General features: G+C 46.6%; 1 protein-coding gene across 2 annotated transcripts in view; it reads left to right on the top strand.

The window, feature by feature from the left end:
- The first annotated feature begins 36 nt into the window (after window positions 1–36).
- LOC135054710 (oocyte zinc finger protein XlCOF6-like) overlaps window positions 37–22,227 on the top strand; it is a 59,056-nt gene continuing 36,865 nt past the window's right edge. The window contains exons 1-2 of one of the 2 annotated variants that reach the window (XM_063957993.1): window positions 37–141; window positions 12,795–12,869. In XM_063957993.1, coding sequence (XP_063814063.1) covers window positions 12,839–12,869 — 31 coding nt within the window. In that variant the 5' untranslated portion in view covers window positions 37–141; window positions 12,795–12,838. Of the gene's footprint in view, window positions 166–12,794; window positions 12,870–22,227 lie in introns of both variants that reach the window. The other variant, XM_063957994.1, reaches the window with a different exon arrangement.

The following is a 22,227-nucleotide window of genomic DNA, read 5'->3' as shown; positions in this document are numbered from 1 at the left end:
TATGGCTGCATCGTCACTAGAGGAAAAACTGGTATCAAAAATCTGTGTCCATAAGCCGCGGCCATTATATTATTGTCTGACTGACTTATTGAATGATTCCACGTCTGACAAGTGACAAATGACGCTGCAGAGAAGCGGAAGGTGAAGGTCTTGGACTGTATTTAAGTGTGTTTTATGTGGTATTATTATATAGGGGAGAGGGGACCGTACAGTGATATATGAGGGGGAATAACACAGCTCCTGGCTCACACTGATATGTGGTATTATTATATAGGGGAGAGAGGACTGTACAGTGATATATGATGGGGGATAACACAGCTCCCGGCACACACTGAAATGTGGTATTATTATATAGGGGAGAGGGGACCGTACAGTGATTTATGAGGGGGGAATAACACAGCTCCCGGCACACAGTGATATGTGGTATTATTATATAGGGGAGAGGGGGCTGTACAGTGATATATGATGGGGAATAACACAGCTCCCGGCACACACTGATATGTGGTATTATTATTATATAGGGGAGAGGGGACCGTACAGTGATATATGAGGGGGAATAACACAGCTCCCGTCACACACTGATATGTGGTATTATTATATAGGGGAGAGGGGACTGTACAGTGATATATGAGGGGGAATAACACAGCTCCTGGCTCACACTGATATGTGGTATTATTATATAGGGGAGAGGGGACCGTACAGTGATATATGAGGGGGAATAACACAGCTCCCAGCACACACTGATATGTGGTATTATTATTATATAGGGGAGATGGGACCATACAGTGATATATGAGGGGGAATAACACAGCCCCCAGCTCACACTGAAATGTGGTATTATTATATAGGGGAGAGGGGACTGTACAGTGATATATGAGGGGAATAACACAGCTCCCGGCACACACTGATATGTGGTATTATTATATAGGGGAGAGGGGACCGTACAGTGATATATGAGGGGGAATAACACAGCTCCTGGCTCACACTGATATGTGATATTATTATATAGGGGAGAGGGGACCGTACAGTGATATATGAGGGGGAATAACACAGCTCCCAGCACACACTGATATGTGGTATTATTATTAGGGATGAGCGGGTTCGGTTCCTCGGAATCCGAACCCGCCCGAACTTCATGTTTTTTTACACGGGGCCGAGCGACTCGGATCTTCCCGCCTTGCTCGGTTAACCCGAGCGCGCCCGAACGTCATCATCCCGCTGTCGGATTCTCGCGAGGCTCGGATTCTATCGCGAGACTCGGATTCTATATAAGGAGCCGCGCGTCGCCGCCATTTTCACACGTGCATTGAGATTCATAGGGAGAGGACGTGGCTGGCGTCCTCTCCGTTTATAGAGAAGAGAGTGAGACAGTAGAGAGAGACACAGTAGTAATTTTGGGGAGCATTAGGAGGAGTACTAGTTACTTGCTGAAGTGATAGATAGTGTGACTGTATATTATCTGACTTGTGGGGGAGACACTGACAGTGGGGAGCAGTTAGAGCATGGGTCTTCAACCTGCGGCCCTCCAGCTGCTGTGAAACTACACATCCCAGTATGCCCTGTCACAGTTTTGCTATTAAGGTATGCTAAAACTGGGGCAGGGCATGCTGGGATGTGTAGTTCCACAGCAGCTGGAGGGCCACAGGTTGAAGATCCATGAGTTAGAGTCTGAGAGCAGGACTCAGGAGTACATATAACGTACAGTGCACACTTTTGCTGCCAGAGTGCCACACTGCAATTGTGACCACACTGACCACCAGTATAATATATATTGTGATTGTCTGCTTAGGAGTACTACTTGCAAGTTGCTGATAGTGTGACCAGTGACCTGACCACCAGTCACCACCAGTTTAATATATATATATATATATAATCGTATATAATATATATATAATATTGTATACCACCTACCCGTGGTTTTTTTTTTTTTCTTTCTTCTTTATACATACTACTATAGTAGCTTACTGTAGCAGTCTGCGGTGCTGCTGAGCTGACTGTGTCCAGCAGGTCCGTCATCAGTCATTACATAATAAATATATATACCTGTCCGGCTGCAGTACTAGTGATATTATATATATATATATATTGATTTCATCTCATTATCATCCAGTCTATATTAGCAGCAGACACAGTACGGTAGTCCACGGCTGTAGCTACCTCTGTGTCGGCAGTCGCTCGTCCATCCATAATTGTATACCACCTACCCGTGTTTTTTTTTTTTCTTTCTTCTTTATACATACTACTATAGTAGCTTACTGTAGCAGTCTGCGGTGCTGCTGAGCTGACAGTGTCCAGCAGGTCCGTCATCAGTCATTACATAATAAATATATATACCTGTCCGGCTGCAGTACTAGTGATATTATATATATATATATATATATATTGATTTCATCTCCTTATCATCCAGTCTATATTAGCAGCAGACACAGTACGGTAGTCCACGGCTGTAGCTACCTCTGTGTCGGCAGTCGCTCGTCCATCCATAATTGTATACCACCTACCCGTGGTTTTTTTTTTTTCTTTCTTCTTTATACATACTACTATAGTAGCTTACTGTAGCAGTCTGCGGTGCCGCTGAGCTGACAGTGTCCAGCAGGTCCGTCATCAGTCATTACATAATAAATATATATACCTGTCCGGCTGCAGTACTAGTGATATTATATATATATATATATATATATATATATATATATATTGATTTCATCTCCTTATCATCCAGTCTATATTAGCAGCAGACACAGTACGGTAGTCCACGGCTGTAGCTACCTCTGTGTCGGCAGTCGCTCGTCCATCCATAATTGTATACCACCTACCCGTGTTTTTTTTTTTCCTTTCTTCTTTATACATACTACTATAGTAGCTTACTGTAGCAGTCTGCGGTGCTGCTGAGCTGACAGTGTCCAGCAGGTCCGTCATCAGTCATTACATAATAAATATATATACCTGTCCGGCTGCAGTACTAGTGATATTATATATATATATATATATATATATATATATATATTGATTTCATCTCCTTATCATCCAGTCTATATTAGCAGCAGACACAGTACGGTAGTCCACGGCTGTAGCTACCTCTGTGTCGGCAGTCGCTCGTCCATCCATAATTGTATACCACCTACCCGTGGTTTTTTTTTTTTTTCTTTCTTCTTTATACATACTACTATAGTAGCTTACTGTAGCAGTCTGCGGTGCTGCTGAGCTGACAGTGTCCAGCAGGTCCGTCATCAGTCATTACATAATAAATATATGTACCTGTCCGGCTGCAGTACTAGTGATGATATATATATATATATATATATATATATATATATCGGGTAGTGAAGAGTACAAGCGCTAATGAGTGTGGTGACAGTTATACTGGAAATAATTAGGTGGATTAAAAGATTATAAAATTGCCTTATGCACTTATCTGATAAAAACAAAACTTCAATCCGGTATTCATCATTTTAGGAATCATGTAAAAGAAGAAACAGCAAACATAGTGTGTATCGTTCACAAGTAAAAATAGAGCTTTTAGCTGTATAAAGTGCAAATTTTTAGGGAATCTTGGCTATTCCCAATAAAAATATAATCTGTAGCTTCACAACATAAAATACAGATTTTAATGAACAATACAAAACACAGCTAGACAACACACGTACAAGATTTTAAAATCTTAAAAGCTTATCTGTCCGTTCTAAGCACAAGGGAATCAATAACCAATTGTTCCAGGGACACAGGATAACCAAAGTTTATGCGTACAGGATAAAAGTAGTTCAAATGCTTATCTGTCCATCAATATGAGTTTCAGCAGCAAACGGTTCCAACGCGTTTCGTCCTTCAGGGTGTGGACTTCTTCAAGGGGATCCCCTTGAAGAAGTCCACACCCTGAAGGACGAAACGCGTTGGGACCGTTTGCTGCTGAAACTCCTATTGATGGACAGATAAGCATTTGAACTACTTTTATCCTGTACGCATAAACTTTGGCTATCCTGTGTCCCTGGAACAATTGGTTATTGATTCCCTTGTGCTTAGAACGGACAGATAAGCTTTTAAGATTTTAAAATCTTGTACGTGTGTTGTCTAGCTGTGTTTTGTATTGTTCATTAAAATCTGTATTTTATGTTGTGAAGCTACAGATTATATTTTTATTGGGAATAGCCAAGATTCCCTAAAAATTTGCACTTTATACAGCTAAAAGCTCTATTTTTACTTGTGAACGATACACACTATGTTTGCTGTTTCTTCTTTTACATGATTCCTAAAATGATGAATACCGGATTGAAGTTTTGTTTTTATCAGATAAGTGCATAAGGCAATTTTATAATCTTTTAATCCACCTAATTATTTCCAGTATAACTGTCACCACACTCATTAGCGCTTGTACTCTTCACTACCCGATTTTTTCCTTTATGTGTATACCATACACTAATCTTGTATTACGAGCTGCTACTCCTAAAAGAGTTAAACGAGTGTTTTCCTTCTTACGGTTTCTATTGCACGTTTGTACTGTAGCGCCTAGGTCTCTATTTCTCTCTCTATATATATATATATATATTGATTTCATCTCCTTATCATCCAGTCTATATTAGCAGCAGACACAGTACGGTAGTCCACGGCTGTAGCTACCTCTGTGTCGGCAGTCGCTCGTCCATCCATAATTGTATACCACCTACCCGTGGTTTTTTTTTTTTCTTTCTTCTTTATACATACTACTATAGTAGCTTACTGTAGCAGTCTGCGGTGCTGCTGAGCTGACAGTGTCCAGCAGGTCCGTCATCAGTCATTACATAATAAATATATATACCTGTCCGGCTGCAGTACTAGTGATATTATATATATATATATATATATATATATATATATATATATATATATATATATATATTGATTTCATCTCCTTATCATCCAGTGTATATTAGCAGCAGACACAGTACGGTAGTCCACGGCTGTAGCTACCTCTGTGTCGGCAGTCGCTCGTCCATCCATAATTGTATACCACCTACCCGTGGTTTTTTTTCTTTCTTCTTTATACATACTACTATAGTAGCTTACTGTAGCAGTCTGCGGTGCTGCTGAGCTGACAGTGTCCAGCAGGTCCGTCATCAGTCATTACATAATAAATATATATACCTGTCCGGCTGCAGTACTAGTGATATTATATATATATATATATATTGATTTCATCTCCTTATCATCCAGTCTATATTAGCAGCAGACACAGTACGGTAGTCCACGGCTGTAGCTACCTCTGTGTCGGCAGTCGCTCGTCCATCCATAATTGTATACCACCTACCCGTGTTTTTTTTTTTCTTTCTTCTTTATACATACTACTATAGTAGCTTACTGTAGCAGTCTGCGGTGCTGCTGAGCTGACAGTGTCCAGCAGGTCCGTCATCAGTCATTACATAATAAATATATATACCTGTCCGGCTGCAGTACTAGTGATATTATATATATATATATATATATATATATTGATTTCATCTCCTTATCATCCAGTCTATATTAGCAGCAGACACAGTACGGTAGTCCACGTCTGTAGCTACCTCTGTGTCGGCAGTCGCTCGTCCATCCATAATTGTATACCACCTACCCGTGTTTTTTTTTTTTTTTCTTTCTTCTTTATACATACTACTATAGTAGCTTACTGTAGCAGTCTGCGGTGCTGCTGAGCTGACAGTGTCCAGCAGGTCCGTCATCAGTCATTACATAATAAATATATATACCTGTCCGGCTGCAGTACTAGTGATGATATATATATATATATATATATATATATATTGATTTCATCTCCTTATCATCCAGTCTCTATTAGCAGCAGACACAGTACGGTAGTACACGGCTGTAGCTACCTCTGTGTCGGCAGTCGCTCGTCCATCCATAATTGTATACCACCTACCCGTGGTTTTGTTTTTTTTTCTTTCTTCTTTATACATACTACTATAGTAGCTTACTGTAGCAGTCTGCGGTGCTGCTGAGCTGACAGTGTCCAGCAGGTCCGTCATCAGTCATTACATAATAAATATATATACCTGTCCGGCTGCAGTACTAGTGATATTATATATATATATATATATATATATATATATTGATTTCATCTCCTTATCATCCAGTGTATATTAGCAGCAGACACAGTACGGTAGTCCACGGCTGTAGCTACCTCTGTGTCGGCAGTCGCTCGTCCATCCATAATTGTATACCACCTACCCGTGGTTTTTTTTTTTTTCTTCTTTATACATACTACTATAGTAGCTTACTGTAGCAGTCTGCGGTGCTGCTGAGCTGACAGTGTCCAGCAGGTCCGTCATCAGTCATTACATAATAAATATATATACCTGTCCGGCTGCAGTACTAGTGATATTATATATATATATATATATATATATATATATATATATTGATTTCATCTCCTTATCATCCAGTCTATATTAGCAGCAGACACAGTACGGTAGTCCACGGCTGTAGCTACCTCTGTGTCGGCAGTCGCTCGTCCATCCATAATTGTATACCACCTACCCGTGTTTTTTTTTTTTCTTTCTTCTTTATACATACTACTATAGTAGCTTACTGTAGCAGTCTGCGGTGCTGCTGAGCTGACAGTGTCCAGCAGGTCCGTCATCAGTCATTACATAATAAATATATATACCTGTCCGGCTGCAGTCAGTACTAGTGATATTATATATATATATATATATATTGATTTCATCTCCTTATCATCCAGTCTATATTAGCAGCAGACACAATACGGTAGTCCACGACTGTAGCTACCTCTGTGTCGGCAGTCGCTCGTCCATCCATAATTGTATACCACCTACCCGTGTTTTTTTTTTTTTCTTTCTTCTTTATACATACTACTATAGTAGCTTACTGTAGCAGTCTGCGGTGCTGCTGAGCTGACAGTGTCCAGCAGGTCCGTCATCAGTCATTACATAATAAATATATATACCTGTCCGGCTGCAGTACTAGTGATATTATATATATATATATATATTGATTTCATCTCATTATCATCCAGTCTATATTAGCAGCAGACACAGTACGGTAGTCCACGGCTGTAGCTACCTCTGTGTCGGCAGTCGCTCGTCCATCCATAAGTATACTAGTATCCATCCATCTACATTGTTTACCTGAGGTGCCTTTTAGTTGTGCCTATTAAAATATGGAGAACAAAAATGTTGAGGTTCCAAAATTAGGGAAAGATCAAGATCCACTTCCACCTCGTGCTGAAGCTGCTGCCACTAGTCATGGCCGAGACGATGAAATGCCAGCAACGTCGTCTGCCAAGGCCGATGCCCAATGTCATAGTACAGAGCATGTAAAATCCAAAACACCAAATATCAGTAAAAAAAGGACTCCAAAATCTAAAATAAAATTGTCGGAGGAGAAGCGTAAACTTGCCAATATGCCATTTACCACACGGAGTGGCAAGGAACGGCTGAGGCCCTGGCCTATGTTCATGGCTAGTGGTTCAGCTTCACATGAGGATGGAAGCACTCAGCCTCTCGCTAGAAAACTGAAAAGACTCAAGCTGGCAAAAGCACCGCAAAGAACTGTGCGTTCTTCGAAATCCCAAATCCACAAGGAGAGTCCAATTGTGTCGGTTGCGATGCCTGACCTTCCCAACACTGGACGTGAAGAGCATGCGCCTTCCACCATTTGCACGCCCCCTGCAAGTGCTGGAAGGAGCACCCGCAGTTCAGTTCCTGATAGTCAGATTGAAGATGTCAGTGTTGAAGTACACCAGGATGAGGAGGATATGGGTGTTTCTGGCGCTGGGGAGGAAATTGACAAGGAGGATTCTGATGGTGAGGTGGTTTGTTTAAGTCAGGCACCCGGGGAGACACCTGTTGTCCGTGGGAGGAATAGGGCCGTTGACATGCCTGGTGAAAATACCAAAAAAATCAGCTCTTCGGTGTGGAAGTATTTCACCAGAAATGCGGACAACATTTGTCAAGCCGTGTGTTCCCTTTGTCAAGCTGTAATAAGTAGGGGTAAGGACGTTAACCACCTCGGAACATCCTCCCTTATACGTCACCTGCAGCGCATTCATAATAAGTCAGTGACAAGTTCAAAAACTTTGGGCGACAGCGGAAGCAGTCCACTGACCAGTAAATCCCTTCCTCTTGTAACCAAGCTCACGCAAACCACCCCACCAACTCCCTCAGTGTCAATTTCCTCCTTCCCCAGGAATGCCAATAGTCCTGCATGCCATGTCACTGGCAATTCTGACGAGTCCTCTCCTGCCTGGGATTCCTCCGATGCATCCTTGCGTGTAACGCCTACTGCTGCTGGCGCTGCTGTTGTTGCTGCTGGGAGTCGATGGTCATCCCAGAGGGGAAGTCGTAAGCCCACTTTTACTACTTCCACCAAGCAATTGACTGTCCAACAGTCCTTTGCGAGGAAGATGAAATATCACAGCAGTCATCCTGTTGCAAAGCGGATAACTGAGGCCTTGACAACTATGTTGGTGTTAGACGTGCGTCCGGTATCCGCCGTTAGTTCACAGGGAACTAGACAATTTATTGAGGCAGTGTGCCCCCGTTACCAAATACCATCTAGGTTCCACTTCTCTAGGCAGGCGATACCGAGAATGTACACGGACGTCAGAAAAAGACTCACCAGTGTCCTAAAAAATGCAGTTGTACCCAATGTCCACTTAACCACGGACATGTGGACAAGTGGAGCAGGGCAGGGTCAGGACTATATGACTGTGACAGCCCACTGGGTAGATGTATGGACTCCCGCCGCAAGAACAGCAGCGGCGGCACCAGTAGCAGCATCTCGCAAACGCCAACTCTTTCCTAGGCAGGCTACGCTTTGTATCACCGGTTTCCAGAATACGCACACAGCTGAAAACCTCTTCCGGCAACTGAGGAAGATCATCGCGGAATGGCTTACCCCAATTGGACTCTCCTGTGGATTTGTGGCATCGGACAACGCCAGCAATATTGTGTGTGCATTAAATATGGGCAAATTCCAGCACGTCCCATGTTTTGCACATACCTTGAATTTGGTGGTGCAGAATTTTTTAAAAAACGACAGGGGCGTGCAAGAGATGCTGTCGGTGGCCAGAAGAATTGCGGGACACTTTCGGCGTACAGGCACCACGTACAGAAGACTGGAGCACCACCAAAAACGCCTGAACCTGCCCTGCCATCATCTGAAGCAAGAAGTGGTAACGAGGTGGAATTCAACCCTCTATATGCTTCAGAGGTTGGAGGAGCAGCAAAAGGCCATTCAAGCCTATACAATTGAGCACGATATAGGAGGTGGAATGTACCTGTCTCAAGCGCAGTGGAGAATGATTTCAACGTTGTGCAAGGTTCTGCAACCTTTTGAACTTGCCACACGTGAAGTCAGTTCAGACACTGCCAGCCTGAGTCAGGTCATTCCCCTCATCAGGCTTTTGCAGAAGAAGCTGGAGGCATTGAAGGAGGAGCTAAAAGGGAGCGATTCCGCTAGGCATGTGGGACTTGTGGATGGAGCCCTTAATTCGCTTAACAAGGATTCACGGGTGGTCAATCTGTTGAAATCAGAGCACTACATTTTGGCCACCGTGCTCGATCCTAGATTTAAAACCTACCTTGGATCTCTCTTTCCGGCAGACACAAGTCTGCTGGGGTTCAAAGACCTGCTGGTGACAAAATTGTCAAGTCAAGCGGAACGCGACCTGTCAACATCTCCTCCTTCACATTCTCCCGCAACTGGGGGTGCGAGGAAAAGGATCAGAATTCCGAGCCCACCCGCTGGCGGTGATGCAGGGCAGTCTGGAGCGACTGCTGATGCTGACATCTGGTCCGGACTGAAGGACCTGACAACGATTACGGACATGTCGTCTACTGTCACTGCATATGATTCTCTCACCATTGAAAGAATGGTGGAGGATTATATGAGTGACCGCATCCAAGTAGGCACGTCAGACAGTCCGTACTTATACTGGCAGGAAAAAGAGGCAATTTGGAGGCCCTTGCACAAACTGGCTTTATTCTACCTAAGTTGCCCTCCCACAAGTGTGTACTCCGAAAGAGTGTTTAGTGCCGCCGCTCACCTTGTCAGCAATCTGCGTACGAGGTTACTTCCAGAAAATGTGGAGAAGATGATGTTCATTAAAATGAATTATAATCAATTCCTCCGTGGAGACATTGACCAGCAGCAATTGCCTCCACAAAGTACACAGGGAGCTGAGATGGTGGATTCCAGTGGGGACGAATTGATAATCTGTGAGGAGCGGGATGTACGCGGTGATATATCGGAGAATGATGATGAGGTGGACATCTTGCCTCTGTAGAGCCAGTTTGTGCAAGGAGAGATTAATTGCTTCTTTTTCGGTGGGGGTCCAAACCAACCCGTCATTTCAGTCACAGTCGTGTGGCAGACCCTGTCACTGAAATGATGGGTTGGTTAAAGTGTGCATGTCCTGTTTATACAACATAAGGGTGGGTGGGAGGGCCCAAGGACAATTCCATCTTGCACCTCTTTTTTCTTTCATTTTTATTTGCGTCATGTGCTGTTTGGGGAGTGTTTTTTGGAAGGGCCATCCTGCGTGACACTGCAGTGCCACTCCTAGATGGGCCAGGTGTTTGTGTCGGCCACTAGGGTCGCTTAGCTTACTCACACAGCTACCTCATTGCGCCTCTTTTTTTCTTCTTTGCGTCATGTGCTGTTTGGGGAGTGTTTTTTGGAAGGGCCATTCTGCGTGACACTGCAGTGCCACTCCTAGATGGGCCAGGTGTTTGTGTCGGCCACTAGGGTCGCTTAGCTTACTCACACAGCTACCTCATTGCGCCTCTTTTTTCCTTCTTTGCGTCATGTGCTGTTTGGGGAGTGTTTTTTGGAAGGGCCATCCTGCGTGACACTGCAGTGCCACTCCTAGATGGGCCAGGTGTTTGTGTCGGCCACTAGGGTCGCTTATCTTACTCACACAGCTACCTCATTGCGCCTCTTTTTTTCTTCTTTGCGTCATGTGCTGTTTGGGGAGTTTTTTTTGGAAGGGCCATCCTGAGTGACACTGCAGTGCCACTCCTAGATGGGCCAGGTGTTTGTGTCGGCCACTAGGGTCGCTTAGCTTACTCACACAGCTACCTCATTGCGCCTCTTTTTTTCTTCTTTGCGTCATGTGCTGTTTGGGGAGTGTTTTTTGGAAGGGCCATCCTGCGTGACACTGCAGTGCCACTCCTAGATGGGCCAGGTGTTTGTGTCGGCCACTAGGGTCGCTTAGCTTAGTCATCCAGCGACCTCGGTGCAAATTTTAGGACTAAAAATAATATTGTGAGGTGTGAGGTATTCAGAATAGACTGAAAATGAGTGGAAATTATGGTTTTTGAGGTTAATAATACTTTGGGATCAAAATGACCCCCAAATTCTATGATTTAAGCTGTTTTTTAGGGTTTTTTGAAAAAAACACCCGAATCCAAAACACACCCGAATCCGACAAAAAAAATTCGGTGAGGTTTTGCCAAAACGCGGTCGAACCCAAAACACGGCCGCGGAACCGAACATAAAACCAAAACACAAAACCCGAAAAATTTCAAGTGCACATCCCTAATTATTATTATTATATAGGGGAGAGGGGACTGTACAGTGATATATGAGGGGGAATAACACAGCCCCTGGCACACACTGATATGTGGTATTATTATTATATAGGGGAGAGGGGACTGTACAGTGACATATGATAGGGATAACACAGCTCCCGGCACACACTGATATGTGGTATTATTACATAGGGGAGAGGGGACTGTACAGTGATATATGAGGGGGAATAACACAGCTCCCGGCACACACTGATATGTGGTATTATTATTATATAGGGGAAAGGGGACCGCGCAGTGATATATGAGGGGAATAACACAGCTCCCGGCACACACTGATATGTGGTATTATTATATAGGGACAGGGGACCGTACAGTGATATATGAGGGGTATAACACAGCTCCAAGCAAACAATCATATGTGGTATAATTATATAGGGGAGAGGGGACCGTACAGTGATATATGAGGAGAATAACACAGCTCCCAGCACACACTGATATGTGGTATTATTATTATTATATAGGGGAGAGGGGACCGTACAGTGTTATATGAGGGGAATAACACAGCTCCCGGCACACACTGATATGTGGTATTATTATTATATAGGGGAGAGGGGACCGTACAGTGTTATATGAGGGGAATAACACAGCCTTGAAGACATCAAAAGGGCTGGCCTGAGTTTCCTGTCCACCACCTGCTTGGAATGTCCATTGTTCTAATAAGAGTGACTTTAGCTTTCATACATTTAATCATATCTACTTGTTGCAATGAGCTACAACTTAATAACAAGCATCAAATGAATCTACACATTAATCTGGTTACTGTAATACCAGACACGACATGTCTATCTTGCTTCGTTCCAATAATACACATACATGACGTTACTCCATTATATAATTAAAACATTATGATGTCTGGCGCTTGATATGTTATAATTATGTGCTGTATGAAATATGTGTCGAATCTATCTCTATGGCATGTCTGTATAAATGCGTATGTTACCGTATATTGCTGTGCTCGCTGCGCGTATTTGCAAGCATAGCGACTATATATGTGTGGAGTCTGTATGTTCTCTCTATGTAATATTTTTTTACTTCGACATCATCTTCAGCCAAATCTTAGGGGGGCGATCATCAGTCACTGCTAGTGGCCATCATCTTTTAGAAGTGGAAATCACCAGTCACTACTGGCTAATGTGTGTCTGGGTGATGACTGTATCATTGTGTGTGTCAGTTCCTATAAGGTGTCAATATGTCTCTGTCTATCTCTCCATGCAGGAGGGGGAGTTTATAGAGGAAACAAGGATCTGTACAAGGACACGATGGAGAATCACCAGCCCCTCACATCACTGGGTAAGAGAGGACATTGATGTAATGTACAAGGGACAGCGGTGGTTAGAGCCCCCTGTATACACACATCATGTGATAATCACGATATGTATCTCTTTCGTCCATATTGGGGGACACTGCTGTCACTTCTTGGTATAGATGGTGCTAGTGCTGGAGCAGGGCACAGCTACACTACATAGTTCTCACACTAGAATGTGTGTAGGGCGGGGTGCTGAGCACAGGGGAGGGAACTTTGTCATTTTGAAAGAAACTTTTCTCTAACGTCCCGGAGGATGCTGGGGACTCCGTAAGGACCATGGGGATAGACGGGCTCCGCAGGAGACATGGGCACTTTAAGAAAGACTTTAGGTCTGGGTGTGCACTGGCTCCTCCCTCTATGCCCCTCCTCTAGACCTCAGTTTGATACTGTGCCCAGAGGAGATGGGTGCACTACAGGGAGCTCTCCTGAGCTTCCTGTCAGAAAGTATATTTGTTAGGTTTTTTATTTTCAGGGAGCCTGCTGGCAACAGACTCCCTGCATCGAGGGACTGAGGAGAGAGAAGCAGACCTACTTCTGTGAGTTTTAAGGCTCTGCTTCTTAGGCTACTGGACACCATTAGCTCCAGAGGGAGTCTGAACACAGGTCTCACCCTGGAGTTCGTCCCGGAGCCGTGCCGCCGTCCTCCTCACAGAGCCGGAAGATAGAAGCTGGGGGAGTATGAGAAGAAAGAAGACTTCAGAGGCGGCAGAAGACTTCAGATCTTCACTGAGGTAATGCACAGCAGTAAAGCTGTGCGCCATTGCTCCCATACACCTCACACACGGCAGTCACTGTAAGGGTGCAGGGCGCAGGGGGGGCGCCCTGGGCAGCATATGAACCTCTCTTTGGCAAAAGTATATATGTATACAGCTGGCCACTGTATATATATATATATATATATATATAAGAGCCCCGCCAATTTTTTTGTGTATTTGAGCGGGACAGAAGCCCGCCGCCGAGGGGGCGGGGCTTCTCCCTCAGCACTCACCAGCGCCATTTTCTCCACAGCACAGCTGAGAGGAAGCTCCCCGGACTCTCCCCTGCTTATACCCCAGTGAAAGAGGGTTTTAAAGAAGAGGGGGGGGGGCACATAATTAGGCGCATATATACATATATACACAGCGCTACTGGGTAAACATATATTTATTGTGTTTTTTCCTGGGTCATATAGCGCTGGGGTGGGTGTGTGCTGGCATACTCTCTCTCTGTCTCTCCAAAGGGCCTTGTGGGGGAACTGTCTTCAGATAAGAGGATTCCCTGAGTGTGTGGTGTGTCGGTACGCGTGTGTCGACATGTCTGAGCTAAAAGGCTCTCCTAGAGAAGACGGGGAGCAAATGAATGTGGTGTCTCCGTCGACAACGCCGACACCTGACTGGATGGATATGTGGAATGTTTTATGTGCTAATGTAAATTTATTGCACATAAGATTAGAGCTGAAGCTAGGGTACAGCCAGGGAATCAACCCATGTCTGTCCCTATGTCGCAGGGACCTTCGGGGTCTCAAAAGCGCCCACTATCCCAAATAATAGATACAGATACCGACACAGATTCTGACTCCAGTGTCGTCTACGATGATGCAAAATTACAGCCAAAATTGGCTAAATGTATATGATTATTGCAATAAAAGATGTTTTGCATATCACAGAGGAACCCCCTGTCACTGACACGAGGGTACACATGTATAAGGTAAAGAAACCTGAGGTAACCTTTCCCCCCTCACATGAGTTGAACGAATTATGTGAAAAAGCTTGGGAATCTCCAGACAAAAAACTGCAGATTCCCAAAAGGATTCTTATGGCGTATCCTTTCCCGCCAACGGACAGGATACGTTGAGAATCCTCCCCTAGGGTGGAAAAAGCATTGACACGCTTATCCAAAAAGGTAGCGCGGCCATCCCAAGATACGGCTACCCTCAGGGATCCTGCTGACCGCAAGCAGGAGATTACCTTTAAGTCCATTTGCACACATTCTGGTACCTTACTCAGACCGGCAATTGCGTCGGCCTGGGTTTGTAGCGCTGTAGCAGCATGGACAGATACCTTATCAGCGGAAATTGAGACCCTAGATAAGGATACCATTTTATTGACCCTAGGACATATAAAAGATGCGATCTTATATATGAGAGATGCTCAAAGACGCTATGTCGACATCTGCTAGAGGAGTCCTATGGATCCGGCAATGGACAGGTGATGCCGACTCAAAGAGGCATATGGAGGTTTTACCTTACAGGGGTGAGGAATTGTTTGGGGAAGGTCTCTCGGACCTGGTCTCCACAGCTACAGCTGGAAAAATGTTTGCCTTATATTCCCTCACAGCCTAAGAAAGCACCACATTTCCAAATGCAGTCCTTTCGATCACAAAGAAACAAGAAAGTAGGAGGTGCGTCCTTTCTTGCCAGAGGTAAGGGCAGAGGAAAAAAGCTGCACAACACAGCTAGTTCCCAGGAACAGAAGTCCTCCCAGGCCTCTGCAAAATCCACCACATGACGCTGGGGCTCCGCTAAAGGAGTCCGCCCCAGTGGGGGCACGTCTTCGAATTTTCAGCCACATCTGGGTTCACTCGCAGGTGAATCCCTGGGCAATAGAAATTGTTTCTCAGGGTTACAAGCTGGAATTCAAAGAGGTGCCTCCTCGCCGGTTTTTCAAAGCGGCCCTGCCAGCTTCTCCCCAGGAAGGGGAGATAGTGTTAAATGCAATTCACAAATTGTATCTTAAACAGGTGGTGGTCAAGGTTCCCCTGCTTTAACAAGGAAGGGGAAATTACACAAATCCTGTTTGTAGTCCCGAAACCGGACATTTCGGTCAGACCCATATTAAATTTAAAAATCCCTGAACCTATAATTGAAAAGGTTCAAGTTCAAGATGGAATCGCTAAGAGCGGTCATTGCCAGCCTGGAAGGGGGGGATTTTATGGTATCTCTGGACATAAAGGATGCATACCTTTATGTTCCCATTTATCCACCTCATCAGGCGTACCTGAGATTTGCGGTACAGGATTGTCATTACCAATTTCAGACGTTGCCGTTTGGGCTTTCCACGGCCCCGAGGATTTTCACCAGGGTAATGGCGGAGATGATGGTGCTCCTGCGCAAGCAAGGTGTCGCAATTATCTTGTACTTGGACGATCTCCTCATAGAAGCGAGATCACGAGAGAAGTTACTGAACAGCGTGTCACTTTCATTGAAGGTGTTACAGCAACACGGCTGGATTCTCAATATCCCGAAGTCACAGCTGGTTCCTACGACTCGTCTGACCTCCTTGGGCATGATTCTGGACACAGACCAGAAAAGGGTTTTTCTTCCAATAGAAAAAGCTCAGGAACTCATGACTCTAGTCAAGAACCTATTGAAGCCAAGACAAGTGTCTGTGCATCATTGCACTCAAGTTCTGGGAAAAATGGTGGCAACATACGAAGCCATTCCCTTCGGCAGGTTCCATGCAAGGACTTTCCAATGGGACCTATTGGACAAGTGGTCCGGGTCACATCTACAAATTCATCAGCTGATCACCCTGTCCCCCAGGGCCAGGGTATCTCTCCTGTGGTGGCTGCAGAGTGCTCACCTTTTGGAAGGCCGCAGGTTCGGCATTCAGGATTGGATCCTGGTGACAACGCACGCGAGCCTCAGAGGGTGGGGAGCAGTCACACAGGGAAGAAATTTCCAAGGACTTCGGACAAATCAAAAGACTTGTCTTCACATCAACATCTTGGAACTGAGGGCCATATACAACGCCCTACGTCAAGCGGAGAACTTACTTCGCGATCAACCAGTTCTGATCCAGTCAGACAACATCACCGCAGTGGCTCATGTAAACCGCAAAGGCGGCACAAGGAGCAGAGTGGCAATGGCGTAAGCCACCAGAATTTCTTCGCTGGGTGGAAAATCATGTAAGCGCACTGTTAGCAGTGTTCATTCCGGGAGTGGACAACTGGGAAGCAAACTTCCTCAGCAGACACAACATGCATCCAGGGGAGTGGGGACTTCATCGGAAAGTCTTTGCACAGATTGCAAGTCAGTGGGGACTGCCCCAGATAGACATGATGGCGTCCCGCCTCAACAAAAAGTTACAGAGGTATTGCGCCAAATCAAAAGACCCTCAGGCGGTAGCAGTAGACGCCCTAGTGACACCGTGGGTGTTCCAGTCGGTCTAGGTGTTTCCTCCTCTTCCTCTCATACCCAAGTTGTTGAGAATAATAAGAAAAAGAGGAGTGAGAACAATTCTCATTGTTCCAGATTGGCCACGAAGGACCTGGTATCCGGATCTGTTAGAAATGCTCACAGAAGATCCGTGGCCTCTTCCTCTAAGACAGGACCTGTTACAACAGGGGCCATGTCTGTTCCAAGACTTACCGCGGCTGCGTTTGACGGCATGGCGGTTGAACGCCGGATCCTAGCGGAAAAGGGAATTCCGGATGTGGTCATTCCTACTCTGATAAAGGCTAGGAAAGACGTGACAGCGAAACATTATCACCGGATATGGCGAAAATATGTTTCTTGGTGTGAGGCCAGGAATGCTCCTACGGAAGAATTCCATCTGGGCCGTTTCCTTCACTTCCTACAGACTGGAGTGAATTTGGGCCTAAAATTAGGCTCCATTAAGGTTCAGATTTCGGCCTTATCCTTTTTTCTTTCAAAAAGAATTGGCTTCTCTCCCAGAAGTACAGACTTTTGTGAAGGGAGTGCTGCATATTCAGCCTCCTTTTATACCTCCGGTGGCGCCTTGGGACCTTAACGTGGTGTTGAGTTTCCTTACATCGCACTGGTTTGAACCACTTCAAACGGTGGAGTTAAAATATCTCACCTGGAAGGTGGTCATGTTATTAGCCTTGGCTTCGGCTAGGCGAGTGTCGGAATTGGCGGCTTTGTCTCATAAAAGCCCCTATCTGGTTTTCCATATGGATAGGGCGGAATTGCGGACCCGTCCTCAATTCTTACCTAAGGTGGTGTCATCTTTTCATATGAACCAACTTATTGTGGTGCCTGTGGCTACACGAGATTTGGAGGATTCCGAGTCCCTTGATGTAGTCAGGGCTTTGAAAATTTATGTGGCCAGAACAGCTAGAGTCGGGAAAACAGAAGCACTATATGCAGCCTATATGCAGCCAACAAGGTTGGCGCCCCTGCTTCGAAGCAGACTATTGCTCGCTGGATCTGTAACACGATTCAGCAGGCGCATTCTACGGGTGGATTGCCGTTAACAAAATCGGTCAAGGCCCATTCCACTAGGAAGGTGGGCTCATCTTGGGCGGCTGCCCGAGGGGTCTCGTCACTGCAACTGTGCCGAGCTGCTACTTGGTCGGGTTCAAACACCTTTGCAAAGTTCCATAAGTTTGATACCCTGGCTGAGGAGGACCTAAGGTTTGCTCATTCGGTGCTGCAGAGACATCCGCACTCTCCCGCCCGTTTGGGAGCTTTGGTATAATCCCCATGGTCCTTACGGAGTCCCCAGCATCCTCTAGGACGTTAGAGAAAATAAGATTTTAAACCTACCGGTAAATCTTTTTCTCGTAGTCCGTAGAGGATGCTGGGCACCCGTCCCAAGTGCAGACTACTTCTGCGAGACTTGTATATAGTTTTGCTTACATAAGGGTTATGTTATAGTTTCATCAGGTTGGACTGATGCTACGTTGTTTTTTCATACTGTTAACTGTTTAATAGATACACAAGTTATACGGTGTGATTGGTGTGGCTGGTATGAATCTTGCCCTTGGATTAACAAAAATCCTTTCCTCGTACTGTCCGTCTCCTCTGGGCACAGTTTCTCTAACTGAGGTCTAGAGGAGGGGCATAGAGGGAGGAGCCAGTGCACACCCAGAGCCAAAGTCTTTCTTAAAGTGCCCATGTCTCCTGCGGAGCCCGTCTATCCCCATGGTCCTTACGGAGTCCCCAGCATCCTCTACGGACTACGAGAAAAAGATTTACCGGTAGGTTTAAAATCTTATTTTTTGTGTGTTTTGTATATAAAGCTACACTGTGTAGTCACCACAATGTGCAGCACATATGTTAAAAAAAGTATACACATACAGTAAGTGCCCCTAAAGTGTATTATATACCCCAAGATTCGTATACCCCCATATAAGAGATTACTCACAGTCCACAATTTCTTACATCTGCAGCACTTAATCTCTACATCTCTCTGTCTACATCACACACCAGACTCCATTAGGACAGGGCTCCGCATCACTCTGTCTGCATCACATACCGGCCTCCACTAGGACATAGCTCAGCATCTCTCTGTCTGCATCACATCGGCCTCCATTAGGACAGGGCTCCGCATCTCTCTGACTACAGCACATGCCGGCCTTCATTAGGACAGGGCTCCGCATCTCTCTGACTACAGCACATGCCAGCCTCCATTAGGACAGGGCTCCGCATCTCTCTGACTACAGCACATGCCGGCCTCCATTAGGACTGGGCTCTGCATCTTTCTGACTACAGCACATGCCGGCCTCCATTAGGACAGGGCTCCGCATCTCTCTGACTACAGCACATGCCGGCCTCCATAAGGACAGGGCTCCGCATCTTCCTGACTGCATCACATACTGGCCTCCATTAGGACAGGGCTCCACATCTCCCTGACTACATCACACACCGTCCTCCAGTAGGGCAGGGCTCCGTATCTCTCTGTCTACGTCACACACCGGCCTCCATTAGGACAGGGCTCCACATCTCTCTGACTACAGCACATGCCGGCCTTCATTAGGACAGGGCTCCGCATCTCTCTGACTACAGCACATGCCAGCCTCCATTAGGACAGGGCTCCGCATCTCTCTGACTACAGCACATGCCGGCCTCCATTAGGACTGGGCTCTGCATCTTTCTGACTACAGCACATGCCGGCCTCCATTAGGACAGGGCTCCGCATCTCTCTGACTACAGCACATGCCGGCCTCCATAAGGACAGGGCTCCGCATCTTCCTGACTGCATCACATACTGGCCTCCATTAGGACAGGGCTCCACATCTCCCTGACTACATCACACACCGTCCTCCAGTAGGGCAGGGCTCCGTATCTCTCTGTCTACGTCACACACCGGCCTCCATTAGGACAGGGCTCCACATCTCTCTGACTACAGCACATGCCGGCCTCCATTAGGACAGGGCTCCGTATCTCTCTGTCTACGTCACACACCGGCCTCCATTAGGACAGGGCTCCATATCTCTCTGACTACAGCACATGCCAGCCTCCATTAGGACAGGGTTGACACATTTTTCTTAAATCTAGGATCCATCTCAAAAGTTTAGAAGCCAGATCGTTGTCCCTAACCAAAATGTATGAAAACTTCTATAGACCACAACACATGCCCCTTAGCCTACCCCACATGCCCCTTAATTGCCCACCAGACCCAGTCACATGCCTGTCTCTTGCACCCAATTTATAGTATCCTAGGTAGCAACCCCCCTAGTATGCCACACAGCAGGGCACTCAATTCCCAGCATGCCACACAGCAGGGCACTCAGCATGCCACAACGTAGTGCCCCCAATTCCTAGCATGCCACAGCAGGGCCCCCTATACCTAGCAGGCCACACAGCAGGGCCCCCAATCCCTAGCATGCCGCACAGCAGGACCCCCAATCCCTAGTATGCCGCACAGCAGGTTCCCAAATCCCTAGCAGGCCACACACCAGGGCCCCCAATCCCTAGCAGGCCACACAGCAGGGCCCCCAATTCCTAGCATGCCACACAGCGGGGACCCCTATTCCTAGCATGCCGCACATCAGGGCCCCCAATTCCTAGTGGGTAGTATACAGTATGCCGACTGTTGGGATCCCGGCACTCAGTATACCGGCGCCGGAATCCCGACACCCGGCATACTGACAACTGTTCTGCCTCTTGGGGGTCCACGACCCACCTGGAGGGAGAATAAATAGCGTAGCGCAGTACCGTGCCCGCAGCGTGGCGAGCCCGCAAGGAGCTCATTTGCGCTCGCCCAGCTGTCGGGATGCCGGCAGTTGGGATGCAGGCAGTCGGGATCCCGGCGCTGGTATGCTGGCCGCCGGCATACTATATTACACCCTTCCTAGCATGCCGCACAGCAGGGCTCCCAATTCCTAGCATGCCACACAGCAGGGCTCCCAATTCCTAGCATGCCACACAGCAGGGCCCCCAATTCCTAGCATGCCACTCAGCAGGGCTCCCAATTCCTAGCATGCCACACAGCAGGGCCCCCAATTCCCGGCATGCCACACAGCAGGGCACCCAATTTCTAGCATGCCACACAGCAGGGCCCCCAATTCCTAGCAGGCCACACAGCAAGGCCCTCAATTCCGAGCATGCCACACAGCAGGGCCCCCTTTACCTAGCATGCCGCACAGCAGGGCCCACAATTCCTAGCATGCCACACAGCAGAGCTCCCAATTCCTAGCATGCCACACAGCAGGGCCCCCAATTCCTAGCATGCCACACAGCAGGGCCCCCAATTCCTAGCATGCCACACAGCAGGGCCCCCAATTCCTAGCATGCCACACACCAGGGCCCCCAATTCCTAGCATGCCACACAGTAGGACCCCAATTCCTAGCAGGCCACACAGCAGGCACCCCCGCATTCCACCCGGGGCTATGTTCACTACCCTCCTGGGGACTCTGCTGGACCGTTTAGCCCCCCTATGGGACCTCCGCTGCCGCTGCAACCACAAGTTGTCCCTATAGTAAATCCTCTTTGGGCGGAAAATTTGTCTACCTAGTTGCAACAGTTAAATCAGTCTTTGGTTAGACAGAAATCTACCCCAGGTCACTTCCGTGTCTATGGGTCCTCTAAGCAGGCTGCTTCCTCCTCACAATCCACTAACCTCTCTGATGTTTCATCTGATGAGGAGGGGGAACATTCGGTCCTGTCAGACTCTGAATCATGTGTTACTGACGAGGATTCTACCTTCCAGGTTGATTTCCCTGCCCTGGTGGATGCTATTAAGCAGATCCTACAAATCAATGAGGATGAGCATTCCACTACAGTGGCCAAGAAAACTGATATGTTTAAACAACAGAAGGTGCTTAAAACTGTATTACCCCATTCTGATCATCTTGTGGACATCAGGAAGGAACCCTGGTCAACCCCAGGTAAGAAATTCCCGCTCCCTAAATGGGCTTTGGCTCATTATCCTCTCCCTGCAGAGTTATGTAGTAAGTGGGAGAGCCCACCGCCAGTCTCCCGTCTCGTGGTGTCGTCTACTCTGCCTGTCACCACTGTCACCTCCTTGAAGGAACCGACAGATAAGCGTGTGGAGGGATGCCTGAAATCTATATATTCCCTCGCAGCGGCCATTCATAGGCCCACGATAGCTGCCTTTTGGGCCGCAAAGGGTATTGAGGCGTAGGTTCAGGCATTGGAGGATGAGCTGCCCGAG

The sequence above is a fragment of the Pseudophryne corroboree genome, chromosome 3 (assembly GCF_028390025.1).
Source record: "Pseudophryne corroboree isolate aPseCor3 chromosome 3, aPseCor3.hap2, whole genome shotgun sequence".
Taxonomy (NCBI): Eukaryota; Metazoa; Chordata; class Amphibia; order Anura; family Myobatrachidae; genus Pseudophryne; species Pseudophryne corroboree.
This window is presented reverse-complemented; position numbering and strand designations above follow the sequence as displayed.